The 25,448-nt window shown below is 43.3% G+C and overlaps 1 protein-coding gene across 1 annotated transcript in view; it reads right to left on the bottom strand.

Annotated features, from left to right (window-relative positions):
* Positions 1–25,448, bottom strand: part of LOXHD1 (lipoxygenase homology domains 1) — a 152,649-nt gene that overhangs the window by 40,455 nt on the left and 86,746 nt on the right. The window contains exons 28-34 of the mRNA XM_018078765.3: positions 23,042–23,158; positions 18,426–18,588; positions 15,765–15,919; positions 14,717–14,926; positions 12,548–12,671; positions 8,441–8,649; positions 3,149–3,334 (exon numbers count right to left, since the gene is read on the bottom strand). Of these exons, the coding sequence (XP_017934254.2) occupies positions 3,149–3,334; positions 8,441–8,649; positions 12,548–12,671; positions 14,717–14,926; positions 15,765–15,919; positions 18,426–18,588; positions 23,042–23,158 (1,164 nt within the window). The remainder of the gene's footprint in view (positions 1–3,148; positions 3,335–8,440; positions 8,650–12,547; positions 12,672–14,716; positions 14,927–15,764; positions 15,920–18,425; positions 18,589–23,041; positions 23,159–25,448) is intronic.

Genomic DNA, 25,448 nt, shown 5'->3' with positions numbered 1-25,448 from the left:
TTAATTCTCCTCCCAATTCCACCAGGGTGGGGAGGGAAGAGAGGAGGGGCTGAGTGAGTATAGCTGCATGGTGTTTCATCTCCTGCTGGGCTTAAAACCACAACAGAAGGTCTCATTTGAACAGCTGTCCCTAAACCATGCGAAAGCCTGGGCAAAACACTGGACAGGCTTTGCTGGAGATCTACTTCTTTTTCAGAAATGGCTACAACACAGCTTCTTGTTTTCTCTCCACAGCATGGTTCCCAGAGGAAAAGTTAGAGATTGAACCTTGGTCTTACAGGACCTTGGTCTTAGCATGATCTGTGACTTTTTCTGCAGATTTTCTCAGCCTAGACTGACTCAGAATGAGATACATTCATTTTGACAAACATATGAACCACAGAATCATTGAATGCACTGGGTTGGAAGGGACCTTTAAAACCCCCTTCCATGGGCAGGGACACCTTCCACTAGACCAGGTTGCTCCAAGTGCCATCCAACTCGGCCTTGAATGTTTTCAGGGATGGGGGATCCACCACCTCTCTGAGCAAAACTGTGCCAGTGTTTCACCACCCTCAGTATAAAAAATTTCTTCCTTGTATCTAATCTAAGCTGACATTCCCTCAGTTTAAAACCATTATCCCTTGTCCTATTGCAACAGCAGTGATGAAGACCTGTCAAACTGCTTCTCCATGGGAGCCACAACCATCACGTCAGTGGCTGGGTCTCCAACCTACTGCTACTGACATCTCCTCCTGGAAACCTCCCAGCACTCCAGACTCCTGCAGTTGACCAAAATCTTGCTAATTAAAAAAAAACCCCAAAACAACACCCAACCAAAAAAAAAGCCCAAACCATCTCTCAAATGCGCAATTGTTTCTTTTTTTTTTCTGACTGCGAAATGTTTCCCCCGAGTGTTCGGTGTTCATCTGGGCAACATTTAGTCCAACATGAATAATAGTTTTGAAGTCTGTACATTGGAACACTCTCTAAGGCAGAAAAATGCAGACATCTTACTCTCTCACTGCTGCATTGAACGCAGAGTGTTCCCAGATCTCGTGTACTGAAGCCATGCCAATTTGTGAAAAGATGTTTTGTATCATTTTCACCTTATTAGCCTAATTTTGTTCTTTTCTCCTGACATGGGAATAATAAGACTCAGAATAAACATGTCAAAAATGTGAAAGTCTCAGTGGCTGTCAGTGCAATTAAGATTTTTAGGCCACTTAGATGCTTTCAAGATCATAGCTATGGTAACAAGACTTCTGGATTTAAGAAGTGGAAGAATATCAAGAAACAGCCCCAACAAAACATATTTCAAATAGTGCACTGCTAGGCCAGTTTTATTGGTCTGAACTGTGACTGTCACATAAATAAAGAAACAGTGCAAAGGAATAACATAATAGAAAAATTATTTTTCATGTTTGATCCTGAGTAACCTGTCCATCACATATTCACCCACACACACATTTTAAATCATAGCAATGCATCATATTTGCTACAGGAAGGAGAAGAGAAACTTTTACCAATGCATTAAAGGCTTTTAGTGACTACAGTGAATATTGAGTAATTTCTCAATTTAAAGCAAAAAAAGAGGGAATATCAAGTCAAGAAGAAAATTAAATTGCAATGGGTACCTGTGGCTGCACAAGAGTTAAGCACAAGAAAAACAAGAAACCAAAGATTCTAAACATATTAGTTGTCCTTGAACTCTGAAAACTAACTGCAGCTATTGACAAGGGAACAGCCCCAAATTCCCTCAACTAGGAGACTGGTCAGAACCTCAAATGCTCACTTCTGATTTCACATCCCAAGCATCTCCCTGGATTTCCCTAAAACCCTTCAGCAAGTTTCTAGCCCAACATCATACAAAAAAAATTGCAGTTAGGTGTGTCTATTTTTGGTGTACTTAGGAAAATAAATATTCAAGACTGTGCTTTTAAAAGAAGATTGAACATAACTCTTCATTAAGATCCCCTTCAGTGTACAGACAGGCCATCAGCTCACCAACAGGAGCTTGGAAACCTTATCCAGGAGGTTAAACAACAGATGGGACATTTTTATGAGACCGGTTTTAACCTTGGTATTCAGGGTGAGGGAGGTTTTTATTCTCCCTTAGGTCAATTCCACCACTGAAACCTGCGCTGATTTGTTGAATCGTTCATAGATGCTAAAAATGTTATCCAGTTTTTGGGTGTCTGGGGAACAAGGAAGATTTCAGGAGGATATCTTTAGCTTGGGAATCAAGAGCAGCATAAAGAAAAATTAATGTACTATGAAAGTGTAAGCTGACTGTAAATAGAAGCACATCTGTAGAGATTTTAAATTGCCATACAGGTATTAAACACGGTATTATTGTCACATTCATCCAGACTCTTATTTCTGTCATAAATCTCACATCCAAAATCAGCATAGCTCAGCTTTCCAATTTGTACTTTCTTGAAATATGGCATAGCAGATATTACTTCAAAATTCATATATATGGATGAAAAGACTACAGTTTCTTTTCATTACTTATTCAACTTCAATCAGTTATTCTTTTCAAAGATCAAGCTTACAAATGTCTCCATGTTTCAGCAACTTCCAATAATTATTAGTTTCTGACTGAATTCAGTTTCCCTACCCCCTTAAGAAAATCCCATATGTAGCCATGCTATGCAGAGATTAAAATATTATAATACAATTTAAATATAATTAAATAATAAAATATATAAATATATATTTTATACACAGACACACATACATATATATAAATATATATAAATATATATATATATAAAATTAAATATTTCCACTACTCTAATCTGATGAGTTAGAAGTATTTCCTCACCTTGCAGCTGCTCCCACCTATGGGTACCGGGTGATGCAGTGGGTGCTCCAAGTGTGATGACAAAATGAGGACATCCTGATGAACTATGTCCTACCTGATCTGCCCTCCCATCAATGCCACAGCTGCATCCCTCCAGCTTTAATAAACAGGGCTCTAAGCAGTAATGATTCTTAACTGTGCCTAAAGATTTTGCTAAAAAAACCCCAACACAGAAAAGGAAACCAAAGAAAAAGCTCAAGCCACTTGCAGAAGTCAAAGTGTGAGAGCTGCTGACACACAGCCTGTGTCAGCAGAGGCCCCTGCAGCAGCTAAAAGACACAAAGTGAGCCTGGTGCCTACCTTGACGCCAATGTTGACGCATTCTGCATCCAGGATGTTGAGGATTCGTGAGGTGAGCCCATCACCTTTGTCTCTGGCCAGCCAGCACTTGGCCACAAAGTTGTACATGACGCCTTTGGTGGGCACAACGATGTTGAGCTCTTCCATCAGCCAGCAGCTCTCGGGGGTGGCACCATCGTGCCCCACCTGTGGGAGTCAGAGGGAAAACACCTCCTGGTTAAAGGAGGACTAAGAGTCCACGACACCATCACACAAACCACTTCCACAGAGGGATCACAGAATCATAGGATGTTCAAGGTTGGAAGAGATCTTAAAGATCATCTAGTCCCAACACCTCCTGCCATGTGCAGGGACACTTCCCACTAGACCAGGTTGCTCAAGGTCTTATCCAACCTGGTTTTAAACACTGCCAGGGATGGGACATCCACAGCCTCCCTGGGCAACCTGTGCCAGGGCCTCACACACACTCACAGTAAAAAATTTCTTCCTAATATCTAACATAAATGTCCCCTCTTTCAATTTGTAACCATTACTTCTTGTCCTATCACTACAGTTCCTGATGCAAAGTCTCTTCTCTGGCTTCCAGATAGTCCCCTTCAGATACTGGGAGGTTGCCATGAGGGAGCTCTGGAATAGTGCCATTGCTGCCCAACAGGCAAGATGTCAGTGTCTATGGCAGCTGATGTGGCCAAGGGAGCTCAGGTCAGCAGCTGCTAAGCATGAGGGAAGGCAGGACACTGTCAGTCCCCCTGAAAAAGCAAGGCAGACTGGACTGACCTATATGAAAACATGTCCAGTCTCTTTCTATTCTGCTTCTGCTCCTTTGACATCCATCTGCTCATTTGCAGTTGTCAGCACACCCATTTCTCCACTCTTCCAAGCCCTTCCACTGCTGTTACCACACTCTACAAGTGACTATCCAAAGCTTCATAGCCAAGAGGAAAGACGCAGCTCAGCAAACACCCACATGTGTTATTAAAACTCTCCTTCCCTCACAAATCCACATAGAAGTCAACTATATGTATGAGGCTGTTTCTGTGCTTCCTATCTGCTTAGACTGCAAAAGCTCCATGTTTGCAGAGGAGACAGCAGATGGAGCTTACATCTGTAGCTGGTTGGTTTTCCAGGACCACCTCCTCCGAGCGCAAGAATGATCCATCCTGGAGAGCAGGAAGTCACACCAGAGTGGCCACAAGACTGCACAGATAAGCAACAAGCTCCTGACAAAATTTAAGTGGAAAAAGGAAGAACACTAGAGGTGGCAGCGGGGGCAGAGGACCTGGAGAAATACAGAGACGCTGCACAAGTGTGCAGGGGTGAGTTTAGGAAAGCCAAAGCCCACCTGGAGCTGAACCTGGCAAGGGCCATGAAGAGCAACAAGCAGTGTTCCTACAGGCATGTCAGCAGCAAAAGGATGCTGATAGTGGAAATTTCTCAGAGAACCTTCATGTCCCTCTTAAAGAAGGTGCACAGTTCATCCCAGGGCAGACTTAGAAGTAATGTATCCCAGCTGATGTACGAACAGTCATTCCAATGAGCTAACTGCACATAAAAGGTTGAATAAAAGACCTACCTGCACTTCATTATTTTCAGAGCAAGTGCTGTTTGTGCCATTACTAGGAAAATGAGGTCCTTAGTTCTTGATGTTTTTTTGTTTTTAAATTATTAGGATATTTAAGGTGGCTCAGAAAGTAATTTTTAATAATAGATTCATCTGGGGTGATATGTCTGTGGTATCTTCTTTTTTCCCAAAAAACAATTGATCTTTTTTATCTGACTGTCTCAGCCATCACTACTATTAGGAGTATTATTGCTATACTAATGTCTGTACAGCTGCAGAAAATTAGAGCTAACCACTAGGGAAATTCAAGTCTACAATGGATGCATTAATCCTCCAATTCTTGGGGTGTGAGGTGAATGGGAATATAACACTTGCCTTCCCATTCCCTCTCTTGGCTGGGCTTCTCCAAACCCAAAGCCCCTCTGAGAGTCTGCATGCAGCCTCTAGAGATCTGTTGCAGGATGGCATGGATGAGGCAGTGTAGAAAGTTCAGGGCAAGAGTTCTGCAGTGAAGCAGGGACAAAGCAGCTGGAGGGAGAATCCCAACGAGCCTATTAAAATTTGATGGTCTTTTAGATTCATTACACACTGCCCAAATCACAGAACCCCAGAATGGTTTGGTTTGGAAGGGACCTTAAGGATCATCCAGTTCCCCCCCCTGCCATGGGCAGGGACACCTTCCACTATCCCAGGTTACGCCAAGCCCTCTCCAACCTGGCCTTGAACACTTCCAGGGATGGGGCAGCCACAGCTTCTCTGGGTAAAGCATCATTCCAAGACATTTTTAGGTACTGGATTTCCACAGAAACCTTTAACTTTTTTTGGTATCAATGACTGGCCAGAACAAAACATCCTTTGCATCCAGCTGCCTTGGAGAACCTGTGCTCAAGCAGATTTCCAAGAACCTCAAGAACAATGTCTTAAATTCAGCCAGTGCCAAGTCTTATGTATGGCTGGACTTTCAGAGAAGAGCACCAGGATTTGTCTTTCAGTTCCAGGCAAATCTTTAGACAGACCATGCCAATAGAGTGAGCGAACCCAAGCCACAGCCACAGTGTAGCCTGGATGTGCACACCAATATCACAACGAGTTGTTCGGGATGAGATGTTTGAACTAAATTAGAATGGCAGTATTTCAAAGGCAGGTAGATCCCTGAGCTGTTTGAAAACCTTTGTAATTTGTTCCTACTGTCCTTGAGAGACTGTTGAGTAATTCACAGGGACTGCTGAGTACTTCACATCACTAAGATGCACAGTTTGTACTCAGCAGCTCACAATCACACAGCAACTGAACACAATGGCAGAGGCAAAATGTGAGAGAATTTTTCTGTGGAAAGAAAGAAGGAAAAGAAGAAAACCAAAATGGATTTTCTACTTTGAAAAGTCCAGGGTGCTAGAGAGACTTGAGGGTCAAGTCCCTAGTCACTGAGGGACTGGACTTGCACTTGAAACACTTGTATGTCCTTGATTTTACTCTGTGTTTGTGATGGAGAAAGGCCCTGAACCAGAAGAGGTTTATAACAGCAAACCAGTACATGGCTCTTCTGGATGTACCTGTATCTCTCTGCAGTGACAACAGTCCAGGAACTGAGAAAGTTTCTTTCATTAGGAGAAGAAATATTAAAACTTGTTTTGAAAACACAGTATAAAGAGCCTACACCAAATAACTTGTGTTATTTATTTTAATGTCAGGATGTCTATTAAAGCACACCAGTAGTAAATATTACATCTGTAGGCTCACAAGACTGGTATAAATAGGCCCCTTTCAAATTACTTCATGTTCTGCTGTTTCTGCTTTCACTGAAGTGTATTTGCAGCAGGAGAATAATACCAAACTAGAAATGGCATCACACTGCAAATCCTGAGATCCTGCTAAATTGTACAGTCTGCTGCCTGGGTTATACAGAGCGCTCCTGGAAACTTAATCTTCACACTATCCTATTTTCACATGGTAACTCGTACTCAGAACTTTTCACCTTCCACAGAAACAGACAAATGCCAAATCTAAGAACGAACTGTTCCTCACTTCTCCCAAGTAGATAACTAGCAATTTTCTGCAATGTCCCTGAACACTGCAATTTTCTACAAGGAAAATGTGGACTGATTCCATGGCAACCACGGCAGACTGGCACATCGATGTCATCGCTGAGACATGGATCAGCAAGAAGAAACCTTCCGAGCGGAGGGCACTGTGCGAGGGAAGGCAGAAGGCCATGAGCAGATGGCTCCTCCAGCCATGAGCTGGGGGGTTACAAACCAAAAGGGAAAAGTGACCCAGGGGTGAGGCAGCAGACTGGTGAGATCACTGAGGAGAGGGGTGAAAGAGTGCAGAAGAGCTCCACCCAGCTTGAAAGATATATATGTTATTTCTTTTTCGAGCCCTCTACGTTTGATTTGCAACCTTTTCTCTTCTTTCTCATTTGTATTCCTTTTAAAATTAATTTTTGCCTTGTCTCTGCCCATTTCATGATGTCTGCCCCTACTTTCTTCTATTCTCTACCCCTTCCTCACTGTCTTCCAACACCCCTTTCTATTTCTTTCTTCAGCCTGCTCTTCCTGTGGCTCTGACACTGAGGGGTGATACTGTCTTTTTCCTCCCTCTCTGTCCCAGCCCATGGCTGTTTCCACATGCACACAGTCTGGAAGACAAGGATTTATACACTTGATTCACTGTCAAAGTTTGACCTCGAGATGGACTAGAAAGAAAGTGCCACTTATGCTCATAATAACCAGGCACTTGGAGTGCATTAGGAAAATGGCTTGATAATAAACTTAAATCTAACTGGGACACTCCTCAAGGTGTCAGAATTCATTTCTTGAATGAAAGGTAATGTGAGTGACTCAGTCTCTCACCTGCTAAAACAGGGCATACAACTGCAAAGATTTTCTAATTTCTAAGTTAGGATTTCTCTCTTTGCATTTTTTTCCACTTGTCTCACTCCAAGTATACAAGCACACACATCAGCTGGTAGGTTTACTTCCACAGAGGGCATGGGGTAAAAATGAAATTAAATAGGCTCCTGAAGCCCTCAAATGCTGCGGGTTTCAGCCCCTGAGGGGCTGGAGCAAGATTTCAGGAGATGGAACTGCCATATGAAGCAAGAATGATGTACGCAAACACTCTGGAATATTCATGTGAAGTTTAAGCTCAGTAATGGAGAGTCTATGCAAATTGTGCCTCCCTGAGCCATTGCAGAAAAAATGGTTCCTGTACCAAAATCTATTTGTGCACGTTACTAACAAATGATGATTAATTCTCTTCTCTAAGCCTGGGTCCTCCAAGCTGTGAAAACAATTTTCATGTTTAGCTTGAAAATTATACAAGATGTGTTTCTCACTGCTGGCACAATTTATGAAACCCAACTGAAAGTAGTGAAAAAAATGAGTAGGAAAAAGACTGATGAAGAACTGCATCCTCGGAGCCTTCACCGCATCTGTCAATAAAAGGGGTTGAGTAAGAAAAAAACAGTGCCAGAGATGGGACAAAACTGAGGCATGTTAAAAACTTCTTTATAATTCTCCATTATCTTCTGCCTCACATGGATCCTGGTTTTGTCAAGCATACTTATTTTCAGGTTCAGACACATGTGAAATCTGATTAACACATCCCTGTTTACATTCCCTTTAGACCCAGGAGCCTCTCCTTCACTGCTAAGAATAACAGGAACATGTGCTTTCTTTGGCCACGTGTCTCATATCCCTCCAGTGCTCGCGCTGCACTCACAGCATTACCTCCACTTTTTTGATCTCCCCGACATCCAGGCCCCAAACTGAGAATTTCTCCACAGAGCCATCCGCAAACTCGTCTTTTCCTTCTGGGAGATCCAGCCAGAGCCTCTCTGTCTGCACTTTCTGGGGACCCATGATGATGATGTACACCCGGCTGTCGGTGCTGGAGTCATACTCTGTGCCTGTTGTGATGGTGATGTGGTAGGGGATCACTGCAACGAACAGAGGTTTATTCATCAGAAAACCCACGCATTTATGTGAGACTTGAGGAAACCAGGGACTCATCCCATCAGAGGGAGCAGTTGTGCATGTTAAATAGGTTCACATCCCATTGAATTCATTTGGAGAAGCGATAACATCATGCTTTGTTGGGTTACAAGTGTGCTTTGGAGACTACTTGCCCATGGTACGTTTGGGACTGAATTCTGCAAGGGTTAATTTCCCCAGACAACCCTACTGGCTGCAAGGAGGTTATAAGTCCAGATTTCTCCCTAATGGATGACAGAACAGCAAAGGGCTTGAATCCTTATTGACACCAAGAGACCTTCCTGAAGATGAGTCTGAGCACCTAAATCTTAAACAGGCTATTAGGCCAAAATGATCTTACACTCCCTGTTCAATAAAGACAAATAAATCTATGCCGACTCCAAGGTAAGCCATCACCAACTGAGTGTCCCAGTACAACCACAAATGCTCTCCTTTGTGCCTCATTCAAGGATTGCTGTGATCTATGGGGCAGCTCAGGGTTTCAGCATCACTTTACAAATCCAGGCAGACAGAGAATAATCCTTGTATTAAAGGCAAGTCGCTCAGTAATTCTATGCATTACATAATAATTTTGGTGAGGGAAAAAACCTTCAGGCCAAGGCTTGGGAAAGAGGAGGTGGTTTTTTTGTGGTTTTCAGAAATTTCAGTTCAGCTGTTAAAAGGGAGGAAGTGCCAGACTGCTTTTCAAGGGCTTTCCAAAAGCTCATTTGGGTAAGCCAAGCAGGCGGTGCAGAATTAGTCGCTGAATACTCGTTTGATTTCTCAGAACATTTGTGCAGGGCTGTTCAAACAGTTCTGACAAGACTCAGAGCTCTGAAACTTGCTTCGTCACAGACTTAAAACAGCCTGGCTTCATCATCACTTTTTTGATTAAAAAAAAAAAAGGGGGGTTATATGTTGGCGAAAAGTTTGGTTGGTATTCAAATTATCCAAGATCGACATCTAATTTTGTTTTATAATGACTAACAATATTTTTGAGGTGGGGGTTGTACTGGAAACTCATATCAGACTCAGAATATTTGTGCAACATCAGGGAAGGCATGAATTCATGCTGACCAAACCTGTTCTTACCTCTGGACAGAGCAGAAACCAAAGAGATTAATTCAGCCCCAATTAGAGGATTTTGTGTACCAACACAAAACAAACTGATGATTAGGCAAGATTTATTCTCCCCTTTATGGTATAATTTACATTTCAGTGTGTTCATCAGCATAATGATATGCAATGCATTTAGCAGGAAAAAGGGTGTAGCTGTAGTCAAGGCAGATTTTATAAGAATATATCAAGCAGTCATGTTTAGATCACCTCCAGACTTTCAAATAAAGTATATTTTGAATAGGGACAAAATTTTCTTTTAACACAGTTTTTATCCTGTTCTCCTGTGCCAGACCAAGTACAGAGAACTACCAGCATTTCCATCTGATGTTGCATCCTCAAGCCAAACTATCTGAAACATCTATAAAAAAGAACTATGAGTAATCATCATTTTCCACTTTAAATAGTGAATACAGAGATACGGAGTAGCTTGATACCAGACAGCAGGAAACACTGTTTGCTGCTCTTTCCTTTGAAAAACTGGAAAAGGGATCCTTTAATTTGTTTATCTCTCCTCCCTGTTGTCTCCCTTTTCCTCTGGGACTCACAGCTCCCCTTTTTTCAAACGTGGGAGAATGCAAAACCTGGAGCAAGTGACCACAGCAGGACACCACAGGTCCTCCAGCCCATTTCTCTTTGCCCTGTTCCCTTGAGTTCCAGCACAGAGGTCAAGTTGCTTGAGGGCACATGTTCCCCTCACAGTGGGGTGGATTTCCTTAGGGATGCATCCATACCATCTCCAGAACTGTCTGGTAGCATGGAGCAGGGTGCCCAGCTCAGACCTAAGCAGGATCCAAGCCAAGAGGACCTTTCCCCGTGCTCCACCCTCACATCATCTCCTGCCCCTCAAAGGCATTTGCCAGTTTGGTCATGCCAGAGTCAGGACTGGGCTGCTCAAACTGTCACTCCCTTTCCCAGGCAACTCCCAATACCACTTCCCTAATCAACTCATTAACAGCTGGCTTTTTATCCAGCTCAGGAGGTGGCTGTCTGGCTCACCCAGTCCATCTTATCTGACATTCCTTCAGGAAGCAGTTTCCTTAATGAGGCCAAGTCACTGAACAGAGATAGTGGTGATGACAAGCTCCAGGACTCAGAGATGAAAGACCACCCTGGCATAATGGGGATGGTGGGAACGGTCCTAGCTCTGCTGGAGAGGGCTTCTCATGGGAAATGCTCATGTTTTACCCATTACTTGTGAAACTACAAGGGATGCCAACGTGGCAGATGTTATCCATTGTCACACCACAGAAGTAATATCAGAAGGAACATGGGAATCACTTATTTTTTTTATTTGAGCACAATGTGGGATTACAAAAGAAGGGTTGCCCCAAGACACATGGGTTGCAGACCAGGTTGAGCAATGTGCAGCATTATGTCTGTCCCCAGCTGAAAAGTGTGGGACATGCCACCCAGGCGTCACACCACAACAAGCTACTGGACATCAGATGAGCTGCAGTAACCATCTGTGTGACTCTCCTCAGACAGCTTCCCCTTGCAAGCAGTCTTAAACTCCTAAGGCAAATGATGTAATTTACACGCTGCTTGACATGGAAATTTAAGATAAGTTTCATTATTTTGCACTTGCTGTGGATTAAGAGCACACAGACAGGCAGTAACTGTGATGCTGCCCAGTTAGTTGTTACAACACGGAATTGTAACCACACATCTAGACCTTAATCTAAAGCTAAAAGACCCCATGTAGGATGTCAAAAAAACGTAGGTGAAATTTAGCTGGTAAGTCATTGCCCTGGAACATAAAGGTGGTCAAAAAAAGAGTATATAAATCACAGAAACACAGAATCATGAAAAGCATGGGTTGCAAGAGACCTTAAAGCTCATCTTGTTCCAATCTCCCTGCCATGGGCAGGGACACCTTCCACTATCCCTAGACTAGACTCCCTGTGTGAAGGTGGCCTTTGCAGACACTGACTGGCATATTTCACTTTTTATAAAGTGAAATACAGAAACGGGTTTTTCTTTAATGTTCTGTTTAGCCTTGTCTCAGAAACAAGAGTCTAGAGATGAAATTCTACGCTAGTGCCACCAACTCTTTTCGTCAGTTATTTGAGCAGAAAACTCAGCCCAGAGTTCACGGACTCCCTGCCTTTCAGCAGACCTTGCTTCTTTGCCCAGTAATTAGACAGACAGCCTTCTAGAAAAGAACTGAGCACTCTCAGTGAAAGCTTATTTCCTGAGAGCCAAAAAACTTGTCTGTACTATTGCTCAGCTCCCCATATCCCACTCCCCTTCCAACACAACAGCTGTTGTGATGCAGCTACATGTGGTAAGGAGAAAACATGAAGGGTTCCAAAATAAATCACGTTTAAGTTCATACGAAATAAATATCCTTGGTGATGAAGCACTGATAACCTGATCATGAAAAGGGAAGGTGGCTTAAATGGGACAAATAAGGTCCCAAGAAATTCAAACACACCTTTGGTAATTCAGATCTAATATGCTACATGAAATACCATCTTGAGTAGGTCAAAGAAACAGGTTAGAAACATTGAAGCCACTGTCAACTCCATGGCTTTTTCCACTGCTGGGGTCAGAGAGCTATAGGAAAAGCAACAAACACAGGAACACAAGCCCTGATCCAGCCTTTCCCAAATCAGTCATGAAACAAGGAGAAACAATTTGTCCCGCCTCTCCTTGATCTTCAGCAGGATGAACGCAGCCCACCAAGCACTGAAAGCCAAGAACACATGCAGGCATGCAGGCAAACGCTCATCCACGCTCACTCACTTGAGCCTTCTTCTGCTGCCTTGACCAGGCTGGATTTTTTGGTCTCCTTCAGGTTTGCATTGCTGTCCTGACTGGACACGCTGAGACAGGAGCCATCCAGGCTGTTCCGGTCGCCCTCATAGCTCTGTTTGGAAGGCATGTATGGGGCAGCAGTGAGGCTGAGTGCTCAGGTGCAGTCAGCTGTTCCCATGTGCCTCCAAGAACAACATGAGAAGAAACCCCCGTAGTTCCCCAGGTACCTTTTTCACTCAGTGTAGCTCAAATCAACGTGACTTGTAATTTACAGCTGGTCATTCGTTTACTTCACTGGTAACCCTGACAGGCCATTTTGGATGTGTGTTATAATAAAAGAAAAAAATAATAGACCTAATGGACTTTGTTGGTGAGTTGTGGTTTCTTCTCTGCTACCTGTGTGAGCAGTAGGAAATTCAGATCGATGTAGCAGTGCCAGATTTCAGAGAATCGTAAGACAGCTGGAAGAGACCTTAAAGATTATGTCATTCCAACGCCCCCTGCCATGGGCAGGGACACCTTCCACTATCCCAGGTTGCTCCAAGCCCTGTCCAACCTGGCCTTGGACACTTCCATGGATGGGGCAGCCACAGCTTCTTTGGGCAGCCTGTGCCAGGGCCTCACCTGTCCCAAAGGGAAGAATTTTTTCCTAATATCTACTCTAAACCTACTCTCTTTCGGTGTGAAGCCATTCCCCCTTGTCCTCTTGCGATACACTCCGGTAAAAAGTCTCTCTCCATCTTCCCTGTAGGCTCCCTTCAGGTACTGGAAGGTCAGAATTAGGTCACCCTGAAGTTTCTCTTCTCCAGGCTGAACAATCCCAATTCTCTCAGCCTTCCCTCACAGCAGAGCTGCTCCATCCCTCTGATCAACTTGGTGTCCCCCCTGGACTCTCTCCAGCAGCTCCAGATCACTGTGCTGTTGTTCCCCAGGGCTGGAAGCAGCTCTGCAGGGGGATCTCACCTGAGGGGGCAGAGGGGCAGAATCCCCCCCTCCCCTGCTGCCCAAGCTGTGGGATCAGCCCAGCCCAGCCCTGTGGGGTTCTGGGCTGGGCCACGTCCATCCTCTCCCCTACCAGCACCTCAGCTCTTTGTCCCCAGGGCTGCTCATCAGGCACAGGTCAAAGAGCGCAAGAGGCAAAGAACTGCAAAGCTGAATGATATGAAACATCTGCTGTACTTGAAGGGCTACTGACAATGTCTTCGGTGCCATTGTCCAATAAATGTGAGGCTTTTACCACACAGCCACATAATTTAAAAAAAAAAAAAAAAGAGTGATTAGTTTTTTTAGTTTTTCCTCAGTGTGAACTTATATGAGCAGCGGGGTGAGTGGGACCACAAGCACTCACAGCATTGTCTGCTGCAGTTTTATGAGGGAGCATATGGCAACACTCATCCATGGTGTAACTCCTCTTACATCCGCTCTGTTGCGTCCAGGATGAGTCTGGGCCAATTTCATCGATGATAATTTCAGTGGTAACTGTCAATTAAAATGTCACTGTATTTTGCTAAGTGGACTCCTTAAATACAATGAACTTATAATCAGCTACTTTATTATGTCTTACTCTATAGAAGCAAGAGAAGTCTATTAATCTTGTTTGCTAATTTTACTTAGAGCATGTCCCTCGAATTCCAATTAGCTCTGCTAGGCTGATAAGCAATAGAGTGTGTGCAAGTAGAAAGGGCATTTCACCAAAAAAACATTTGATGCAAAGAGACCTGACTTTTTAGTTTGGCAACAGTGGAATAGGGAGCTGAAAAGATAAACCCACCCAGTCCAGTGAGGATGAAGTCAAAGGACCCCATGTTTTGGTTTCAGGACTTTGAATAGTGGGACCCATTGCTAACCTTTGTGGGCACAGCAAGGACAGCAGCAGGGAAATACACTCTGCTGTGCATCAGCAAGGTACTGAGCTCTCATCTGAAGAGTTCCTCTCACACTCCTTGATTTTTCTGTTGAAATTGCAAATTACAGAGCTAGTGATAATGGGCTGAGAGTGGCCTGACTTTCAGCTGTCGTCTGAAAATCAGAATTTCATTTTGGATAAGCCAAAAAAACCCTTTAAGTCCCTAATGAGCTGTCTTGGACTTCAACCAGATATTCAATAATTTCATTTCTGTGAGTAGCAGTGGGATCTGCTTTGAGCCATAACTGTACCTGTTCGTAAAGCGTGCGCTCTATCTTTTTGTCCTCTTTCTTTTTGGAGAGCCAGCGCTCGCACAAGAAAACAAATGACTCCTCTGTGGTCTCGTCCAGGATCTCCACTTTTTCCAGAAACCAGTCAGGGCTGAACATGCTGTTATCGTGACGAATCTTGATCTTGTACACAATGCCAAGGTCCACAGCTTCTATAGTAAATGTGTCCTCCTGCAGAGTGTTCAAGAGCAGTTGATTCTGTTAAAAAGCTCTCAACAGATCATCTACTGAACAAAAGCAGAAAAGAGGGACTGCAGAGCACATGTGTTTAAATTCCATATTGCAGGGTGGTGTTTGGATAAAAGCTTTATATATGCCTTACAGAGGCATATCTGTGAGCTAAAACTGTTCTGCAGGGAAGTGTTTTAAAGCCTGTCTCTGTTAGGAGGACAGCTGCAAAAAACATCACTTTTGCAACTAGTTAGAATATTGAAATCCTGGCAGATTTTTAAGTTCAAGCATGCTTCCCTTTCTAATGCAGTTAGATCTGTATGGACAATCCAGATAAAGGAATCTTTGCCACCATTATTATCTGAGTATCTCAATATAAGGCTGTGAATGTAAATCATGGACTGACCATGGAGTATCACTTTTAGTGTTTTTTCTCAAACACAGACACAGTTTAGGCCCCATAAACTTACCATCCTTTGTGGTGAATTCCAGTATATACTGTATACATGCAAATCCATTGCACAGAGGCTATGGGAATGAGCACAGAATTTGTGTGCTTCCAAATCTGCAGTCAAGAGCTGAAGCCAGTTTATATGGACCAAGCTCATAATCTGTCCATCAGTGACTTCACAGGAACATCTGCCTGTTTGCTGCAGTGCCTGTCATTTCTAATACCCAGCTGACAATCCATACAAAGCATTTCAAGAGATAATGAATGTAGTAAATGGAATCAATCAACCCATCCCTCATAGGAAAACTCAGCCTATAAAGACAGTCATGGACTTGTTAGGTTAGAGACTGAGAAATGGAAAGTGGTATTAACCCATTGTGTTTGTACCTGTCCTCTTTCGAACTTGTTGAAGTTTGTTTCAGATTTACTGAGTTTTCTCTCTCCCATGTCCCCCAGATCTCCGTAGATATTTAGGAAAACATTAGCATCTGTCCCAGCGCCATAGATATCCCCGGTGAACACGGTGATCTTGTACGTGTGAACTGCAGAAAGAAGCAGAGGCGTGACTTCTGATCAGGTGAATTACTAAGATATATGAATTTACCTAAGAAAATGGTCCTCAAATTTTCTACTCATTGCTCAGTTCTTGGAGGTTCTAAATCCCATATGGTTTTTCCTTTCAGGTTTCTGATCCAAAGACTGGAGAAACACTGGGCTGAAATTTGCTGACTTTCCTTTTCTCGTTCTGATCAATGCCTGTGTGTTGCTTTGATCACATAGTTCACAGTTAAAAATGCAAAGAATCATTATGGTTATTACTGGATGGGAAGTCGATAGAGGTGAGGGAACTCAGCACCTTTTCATACGGAGGCTCAAGAGACACAGATCTGAGAACAAGTCATTCAGTGCTGTGAATCAATCCTTAATACTCCATCTTCCATAAACAAACTCTGGGGATTCAGATGTGCAATTACTACAGGAGTTAATGGCATGTGTCTCTATAAATTCCCCAAACAGACAGAGAACAGGTTTCTGGGTCCTTTTGCTGAGACAGTATTTAATTAAGGAAGTGTTGAAGCTGTGCTGTGTAAGTATCCTTTCTCTTTAGCTTGCTCAGTGATGAGACAATAAAACCTCATCAAGCCTTTAGTAATGTGCTTTACTAAACCTGTTAAATACTCCTATTTTTATTTTGCTACTCTTCTCCAAATTACACGGGGAAAACAAACAGTTACTGAAAGCATCCTCTCCAGGAAAACAATGAGGGACTGTACAAGACTCTGATTACCCTGGTAGCATATGAGCCATGGAAAATGCCTCCTTGCAAATCCCAGGGCAATGCAAATTAGGAAGAGGCGCAAAGTCTTCGTTAGGATTCTGTGTATGTTAACAGCATTGAAGAAAATTGCTATATTGTCTTTTTCTTCTTTCACGGTAAAACAGACCCTATTCTGCTTTGTCATCCATGAAAGATTTCCATTGATTTCTCTAAGAAATGGATCAGAATCATCACCTGCGAACATCCATCAGACCAGGTGCAATGCTGAGTTTTCTGGTTTGCCTCTTCACATTTTACATCTAAAGCAGAAGTTCCCAAACTTAGCCCTAGATCCCAGCTGGAAGAAACCTTCAGTTACCCAGAATTTCTATTCCATAGACTGTAAAACTTGTTTTAAGGCTTCACCTTTAGAAGGAAAAATGAGTCACCTAGGTTAGTTAACACATGATAACTGATGCAAGGTAAAGCAACAGAAATTAGTAAGTTAAAGAAAATGTCATGCCAGCATCTAGAAGTCATAGAAGTGTTGAATCATCGATTTGTTTGGGTTAGAAGAGACCTTTAAAGGCCATCTAGTTCAACTCCCCTGCTGTGGGCAGGGACACCTTCCACTACACCAGGTTTATCACAGCCCCACACAACCTGAGCTTGAGTGTTTCCTGGAATGCGGCAGGCACAGCTTCTCTGGGAAACTCTTACCAGTGTCATGACACTTAGTAACTGACTTTAAAATCATCTTTGCCTCCGTAGGAAGAAAAAAAATCTCACACGAGCTACCACACAGTTCCTAACAGGAGGAAGGAGGACACCTCCCAGTTCTAAAGGCATAGTGCAAAAAGGCTCCAAGCCTTCCTTCCAGCAAGGCCCCTCTTCCCTTGGCAATGCAAAACACTGATAATCCGTAAAAATTCCAGCCTGACAATGTTCTACTGTAAATGCAAATCAAACCCTGAAAAGAAAAGAAACAGTGAGACAAATTATTTTTTCTGTTGAATCATCTTGTTGCCAGATGGAAGAATCAAGAATGGAAATGGCAGCTGAATTCCTTTTGCTCTGCTCAGGATGAGGAAGGTTCATGACCTCTCTCAAGGGCAGAATGAGCTCGGGGAGGCAAAAGGAGTACCTTTCTTAGAGGAAAAAGAGGTAAGAACGGCTGGACATACAGAAAAGCAACGATTTAGGGGTGAAATTTCAGTTCTTGTTCACTTACTTCAGCCACCAGTAGGGCCAAACACTAAATGTCAACACTGCATAAGATGGGCTCAGAACTGAATAAGAATTTATTTGCCTCCCCAGAGGCACTTTAATGAGGTGAAGGTGGCTGCACAGATCCAAATTTCTTGAGGATGTCCATTTGCACCTGAAGGGCAGGAGGGAAAACAACTTTGGGAGGAAAGAGGAGCATAAATCGGACTGGAAGGGTAGGAAAGGAAGGGGCAGAGTGCACAGGACAGCTGAGTTGGGCAATCAAGCAAAAATGTTAACACAGCCTGGAAGACAAGATGTAAAAATTTTGCTGGGCATCAGAGGAGACATGCAAACTCTGCCTGTGTAGAAGGGCGTCTGTGACAAGTTCTGAAAAACCCTACAGGCAAATGATGATGTTGTTGCACAGAAGTGTATCAGGCGTAAGAGAGGCCAGACAAGAGGAAGGGAAAGAAAAGTGAACAGTTGTACCAGTGTTGCGTTTGCCTGAACCACACATCCAAATGTTTTGTACCAAAAAAATCAGACAAATTGGTCACTACCTACTCCTAGGATTACACTACCTTCCAGTGGGTCTTCAACTTCTTCCTCTATCTGCTTGAGCGTCCCGTCCTTCATGAGTTTTTCAGTAAAAATATCGGACGGTACCAGTTCTCTGACAGTCTCGCCGTCGTCCTCAGACTTTGCAAGCCATCTTTCACATGGAAACGTGACAGTTTCTGAGCCCTGGAGTAAACATGACAGAGATAATCTCTTCTAAACAACATGGACACGTGTTAGCATCTCCCCTTTGAAAATACCCTGACACACAGGCAGGTATTTCCAACTCGTGCACGTATGTGTGTGTGTATGTAGAGGCAGACCTGAAATAGCACACAGAAATATATTTCCTCCAGAAAGAGGACATCTGAGGACTCTGAGACGAAGCACTGAATGTGCAGCAGAGAACAGTATTCTCATGGCTGTGTGAGAGTGGCTGTATGATCCAGCAGATCCCTGCCTTTCCCGGTTTTAAATGTTGCAAATTCCTAATCAGGACTGCACCATTCCTGCTGAAGCTGTGTTTACTGGGACTTTGCAATCTCCCTTCAGTCCTTACTCAGGCAGCATTCTCTTTGAAGTCAGTAGGGCTTCTTCTTTCTGAACTCAATAATTCAGAATTTTGCCCTGTAATTCTGCGACTCAAGCTGGTTTCCAGGCAATTCCCATACATTCATTAAGAGGAGAAAAATACTGATTTAATTTTTGATCCTTTGTTTTGACTTCAGTTTGGTGGAAACAAATATGATTTATATCATGAAACAGACAAAAACAATAGAACATGTGGTTTGCACTCAGTAAACAAAATCAGTCCCAGATTATTCACTAAGAACAGACTCCCATAAGGCCTCCAAGATGGTAAGATGCTGGAGGTTTTGAGTGCTGGGGACTCGAGGCTATGACTCCCTAAAGAAAGGGACATGAGCCACCATGCAAGTCGCAGAGGTCACAAGTCTGAACAGAAGAAAAAAAAATAAGTTAGTTTTAATCTCACAGTAACTAAATAAAGAAAAAAAAAATGGTCCTTTCTTTACTGACAACTTCATAATTTCTCTCTTACACAGCACAGGGACTTCCTGCTCTTTCCAGCGCTTTGTGTGCCATCACTTTCATGCATAACATATAAATGTATGTTAATAGAATCACAGGATGGTTTGGGTTGAAAGGGACCTTAAAAATCATCTCGTTCCAACCCCCTGCCATGGGCAGGGACACCTTCCACTAGACCAGGTTGCTCCAAGCCCTGTTCAACCTGGCCTTCAACACTTCCAGGGATGGGGCAGCCACAGCTTCTCTGGGCAACCTGTGCCAGGCCCTCACCACCCTCATAGACAAGAATTTCTTTCTAATATCGAACCTAAAACTGCCCTCTGTCAGAGTGAAGCCATTCCCCCTTGTACTGTCACTCCATGCCCTTGTCCAAAGCCCTGCTCCAGCTCTCTTGTAGATGCCCTGTATTTATAATTTTCGCCTTAGTTACTTTGCTGTGATTATTTATCAAGCCAATACAGGGTCCCTTCTTCACTACTTTTACTATATAAATACTAAAACATTAATACACAGTAAAGGAAGGGAATAGCTCTCAACTGTAGCAATCTTGAACATTGCTATCACTGTGTACTACAGCACTGTACTCCCTGGAACTGCCAGATCCTGCCTGTCTTGGCACCATCACTAGGGAGGAATGTGCAGTTGTGCACCCAAAAGCAGAGGTGCACTCCAGTCACAGCTAACCTGAAACTAACCAGTCCCTGTCTCACCACACACAGATCCCAGAGAGGTTGATCTGTGGGAGCTGAACCCCTCCAAAGGGCTTGTGTGACTGTCTTGAGTCTGCATCAGAATTGTCCTTCGAGTCCACGCAGCCCAAATCTGCAGTTGGCAATGAAACACCATTTCTCCTCCTCTCTGCTGGTTCCTGCACTGCTGCAGTTCAACCCCAGACTTGCAACGTTTAACTCCGTAAGGGGGTTTGGAGCATGACATAACAAAATGGTATCAAAGAACACCAGCAGTACTTCAGAATATTTCAAACCTTTCACTTTCCAGTGTTAGTTGTGCTGTACAAGCAGAGTGACAGAACCTAATGACTGACCAGAACTTCTGCCTCCTCATTTCTGCGCTGGCTTACCTTGTGTTATCTCACTGTATGCTGAGATGATGAACTGTGCTGATCTCCACACCTACGGACTGGGAAGAGGGGGCTTTCCAGAATGATGGTTCATGCTGAAACTCTCTCCACCTGATAGACATCCTACTTCAGCCACATCTTTCACTGATGCTTTGAACTGCTCCTAAACATTCACACTGTTGGCTGTACGTGCCACTGATGTGAACACTGTTTATTTGGTAATAGGATATCCAGGGACTCCAGTGACTGCACAGTGGGACATAATGTGCAGTTACTGCAAGAGTTAATTGTATCATTACTGTTAACCACTATGTCATTGCCACAGTTTTTATTGCAATTTCCTTGCTAGTGATTGCATTAATATTTGTGTGATGTAAAGTGCACTGGTTTATGTTACCAGGGGTAAAATCCTCTTGCAGCCCTGAACAGAATTTGTTTCATTAGAATCTGAGTCTGGCCCTAAGCTAGAAGCAGGGTGCAGTGCTCTGAAAATCAGTGCCTTTCCCTTCTCCAAGTTGTAACAAATGAAATATAATTATCAAATATAATTGGCATGCCAAGACAGAGTTTTTTCAGCGTGCAACAATCCTAGTTTTCTACCCAAGTGCTTTCAATTTAATCTGAAAAGTTACTGACCTCATTTTTCTTTTGCAGCATTACAGATACATCTAGACACATCTTAGCAGTCTAATCAGGTAGCACAGCTTTTAGAAGCGTTGGCAGCATATTGCTATCCTGTGGCAGGTCATAATATCCTGCGGCTGATCAGCGGCATCGTGCAGTGCTCTGCTTTCTTCTTTCTTTCCCATGCCATAATCAAAAGATCAGCAGAACTGTAAACCTCTCCATTCCTAAGTTGTTCAGGGCTTTCCTCCCTCCCTCCACCTTCAGGTTTCTCACCCATCTGCCCTTCAAAGCTGCTGCAATGACTGCAGAGGGGGGGCAGCCCTGTGACCCTTTCTGAGCAAATGGAAGAGCACCCAACCTGAAACTCTCGGGTACTTCACAAAGTGTAGAAAGAAGTAGCCCAGGAATCTCTTTTCCCTTGGTTTCCATGTTCCTCTGCATCTTCCCTAATCTATGACCAATAACAATATCTCTGAAAATGTATATTTGTTCAATAACCTAATGAAGCTTTACGAGGCAAGGGTTGGGCCATACAGCACGGGTCTGATAATGACAGACTGGCAAATAGGTGATCATGAGAAAAAATCAGAGAGTATTGGCTTGGGAAGAAGCTTGTACAGGAGGATAGGAGTGTGGGGAAACCTTCACCCTCTGTACAACTCCCTGAAAGGAGGGTGGAGGCAGGTGGGGGTTGTTCTCTTCTCCCGGGTAACAAGAGACAGAAGAAGAAGAAATGGCCTCAAGTTGCATGAGGGGAGGTTTAGGTTAGATATTGCAAACAATTTCTCCCCTGAAAGAAGAAATTGTTGTCCAGCCCTGGCACAGCTGCCCACGGCAGTAGTGGAGTCCCCATCCCTGGAGGGATTTAAAAGCTGTGTGGATGTGGCACTTGGGTGTGTGGGTTAGTGGTGGCCTTGGCAATGCTGGGAGAATGATGATGATCTTAGAGGGCTTTTCCAACCTAAACAATTTCATGATTCTGTGGTAAGGAGGGCTCAAGGCAGATCTTTGAGTTGATTGTGTAGCAAAGAGAGTAAAACACATCCTGGAAATTTTGAAGGAGGAAGCAAGGTGAGAAGTAGGTTCACCATGGCTGAGTAAGCTGTGTTTACACCAACACTTGATATTAGAAGTCACTTGAGGAGGGGGCAGACTTGAGTGGAGATAAAAGCTGACTTCCCTTTGGAATAAGGGGAGAGAGCCCAGGTGTTCCCAAACACAGCTACTGCTCTTCTGGACTACCCTTGAAGAAGTGATTTTCTTCCGAACTTCCCCACAGCCAGATTTATTCCTGTTCCTATAGCCAGCATCTGAAAGCAGGGCTGAGGAAGAGTTTCTTATGTGGACAAGATCAAGATGATCAATCTGACTGCACTGCCTTAATCCTGCTGACATGAGCAACCAAAAATCCTAGCATCTGACTTGATTTTCTTAACATGAGTGATTCAGGGACTTCCACTGACAGGCATTTTGCTTGTCTTAGTTGTACTGGCTCCCCGCACTTATTCTTCCAGAATTAAGGGACTGATGAAATTACTTCTTGTTCCTGTTTAGCCACAATACTTTTTATTTTGAAATGCTACACCCACTTTCCACTTCCTTCCCTGCGATTCCCCAAAACAGAGCTACACATGAAAAGATGAAGCTTTATAAAGCCAGTGACTGCAGAGCCTTATCATCAACATCCGAAGAATAAAACATGGCAATACATGTTCGTTGTCCCCAGATCCCCAAGCTCCAGCAAGTTCATTTAGTGCACATTGCTCTTTAGGGAGTCATTTTTCAGTGTTAATCACACTTTGCACACAGAAGATGCGCCTGGGGAAATGGAAGCGGCTGCTCGTGGAAACGTGGCGCAGAGTGCTGGGATTCACAGCCTACCTTCCCGTTTGGCAGCAGCCTCCGAATCGCCACACGGTCCAGATGCCATCCCGAGTTCAGCCCTCCACCCTTGTGTCCTATGCGGATCTTTTCAATCATGTCACCAACGTCCTCCAGCTACAGGAAAAACAAAACAAAACAAAACAAACCCAAGCAAAACAAATGAACAATCACCACCACCACCCGCCCCAAACCCAAATTAAAAAAAATAACCAAACCAGAAAGCCAACTCAAAACAAACAAACAAACAAAAAGCAGAGAAATATTACGACATTAACAACTGGTGATTTCTGAGGCATTGCTTCTTTAGCTTATTTCTTATTTTTCCAGTCTGTATGAGGAAGCAAGTAGTAGTGTTGATGCCATATTAGAATCATAGAATAAAATCCTAGAGTGATTTGGATGGGAAGAGACCATAAAGCTGATCTCATTCCACCCCCTGTGATGGGCAGGGACACCTTCCACTATCCCAGGTTGCTCCAAGCCCCATCCAACCTGGCCTTGAGCACTTCCAGGGATGGAGCTTCTCTGGACAAACGGGGCCAGGGCCTTACCATCCTTACAGCCAAAAATTTCTTTCTAATATCGACCATAAAACTGCCCTCTGTCAGTGTGAAGCCATTCCCCCTTGTCCTGTCACTCCATGCCCTTGTCCCCAGTCTCTCTCCAGCTCTCCTGGAGCCCCTTTAGGCACTGGAAGGGGCTCTCAGGTTTCCCTGGAGCCTTCTCTCCTCCAGGTGAACACCCCGAGCTCTCCCAGCCTGGCTCCAGAGCAGAGGGGCTCCAACCCTTGGAGCATCTCCATGATCTCCTCTAAATAGTTATGCCCTAACTTGCATTTTAGCTAAAAGTTTTCACAGAACTCCTGCTCCAGGAATGTAGAGAACCTTGGTCTGCACAAATTAACCATAGCATGAGACAGTTTGGGTTGCACAACTGCAATCCTGCATCTCAGGCTTCTCTGAATGCGTAGGAATGAAGGTAATTGTTTGGGAATTGCTACCTAAACAGCCTGGCACATTATATTATCTCTCCTGTTCCACCACAGAATCCCAGCGCCATTCTGTGAAAGTCAACAGGACAATCATCTTATGAAGTGGCTACTTTTTATGAGTTTTTTATGCCTCACCTTATTACTTGGGTAATTTGTTTCTAGTTCATTACTTTTAACTGACATCCCTTTCAAAGGCTTGAACAGGAAAAATGGAAATTTGCTCCTAAGTAATAGCTTTTGCTGATTTCAGTGCAAACTTTTGTATATCTGGCCTTTAAAAGCCCAAGACTGGCTGCAAATCTCCTCTGCACATAGAAGAACACTGAGCTGTCCTTCTGTTCTTGGGCTTTTAGAGTCTTATTTTCTTGGAAAACATGAGAAAATGGAACATATCAATTTGCATCACTGGAGACCACTCCCTTCTGTTCCCAGCTGACAGAAGTGTCCATACTGAAGAAAAGACAGCAGTAATTTTAGAAGACTCCATAAATCAGTATAACTGCACTACCCAAGGAATTCACACTCAACAAACTAGGTTTGACTTCATCAGCCCTGCCCTGACTTCAGACAGCACAAGATTCACTGTAAAATAATTAAACAACCCAAACTCATCTCTACAACTCACACATGCACACAACTATACATCAGGGGAAAATTATTTTTCCTCTTTTGTCCTGGACAAATACTCATCTTTCAATGAGGCTTTTAATCAATACATAGTAATAAAGTGATGCTTGAGCAGTAAAGATCCATGTTCAAGAAGAAGTGGGCTTTACCCTGCTGTAGGCATGTCCAGCAAATCATCACTTGGAACCATAGCTGAGAGCAGTCTCTAATCTTTTGTGCCTCTTTTGCAAAATACAAAATGATAGAGGCAGATAAAAGCACCAAAACAAACAGACGATTCCCAGTTTGTCTTTCCTGAGGTCCCCCAAATTGTTTTTAAGGTCTGTTGAACTCCAAATTATGGCTCTACACAAGTAGGTGAAAGAAGAATATATTTTTCTTCATCCCCATCTTCTGCAGAAAGAGGAACTGGTGAAGTGAGAATGGAGCTTGGGGACAGGTTAATATGATGTTATAAATCTGGAGAACACGCTGCATTTCCCCTTGCTTCATCTAAGAAAAATACTGTGCTTCAGATTCTACCAAATCTGAAATAAATCTTATGTAATAAAGATATAACCATAACACTCAGCTTAAGATTTATACCTGTGGATTAATGCAACCTCTATTATGAAAAACTATGTGGAAACTCCACCAAAATAAGTCTTTTTCTTTGTTTTTAAGGAATCACACTGGGGATTTATTATATGATTCATGCCATATAACAACAATGTGGGCTGGAAGTATTTTAACTTGTAAAAAAATTTGGTTTAAGATTTCCTTTCAATTACAAAAACAATCCCCACC

Source organism: Manacus vitellinus, unplaced genomic scaffold (genome assembly GCF_001715985.3).
Source record: "Manacus vitellinus isolate BGI_N305 unplaced genomic scaffold, ASM171598v3 scaffold_42_pilon, whole genome shotgun sequence".
NCBI classification, from domain to species: Eukaryota; Metazoa; Chordata; class Aves; order Passeriformes; family Pipridae; genus Manacus; species Manacus vitellinus.
The sequence above is the reverse complement of the archived record's forward strand: the minus strand, read 5'-3'. Positions and strand labels throughout refer to the sequence as shown.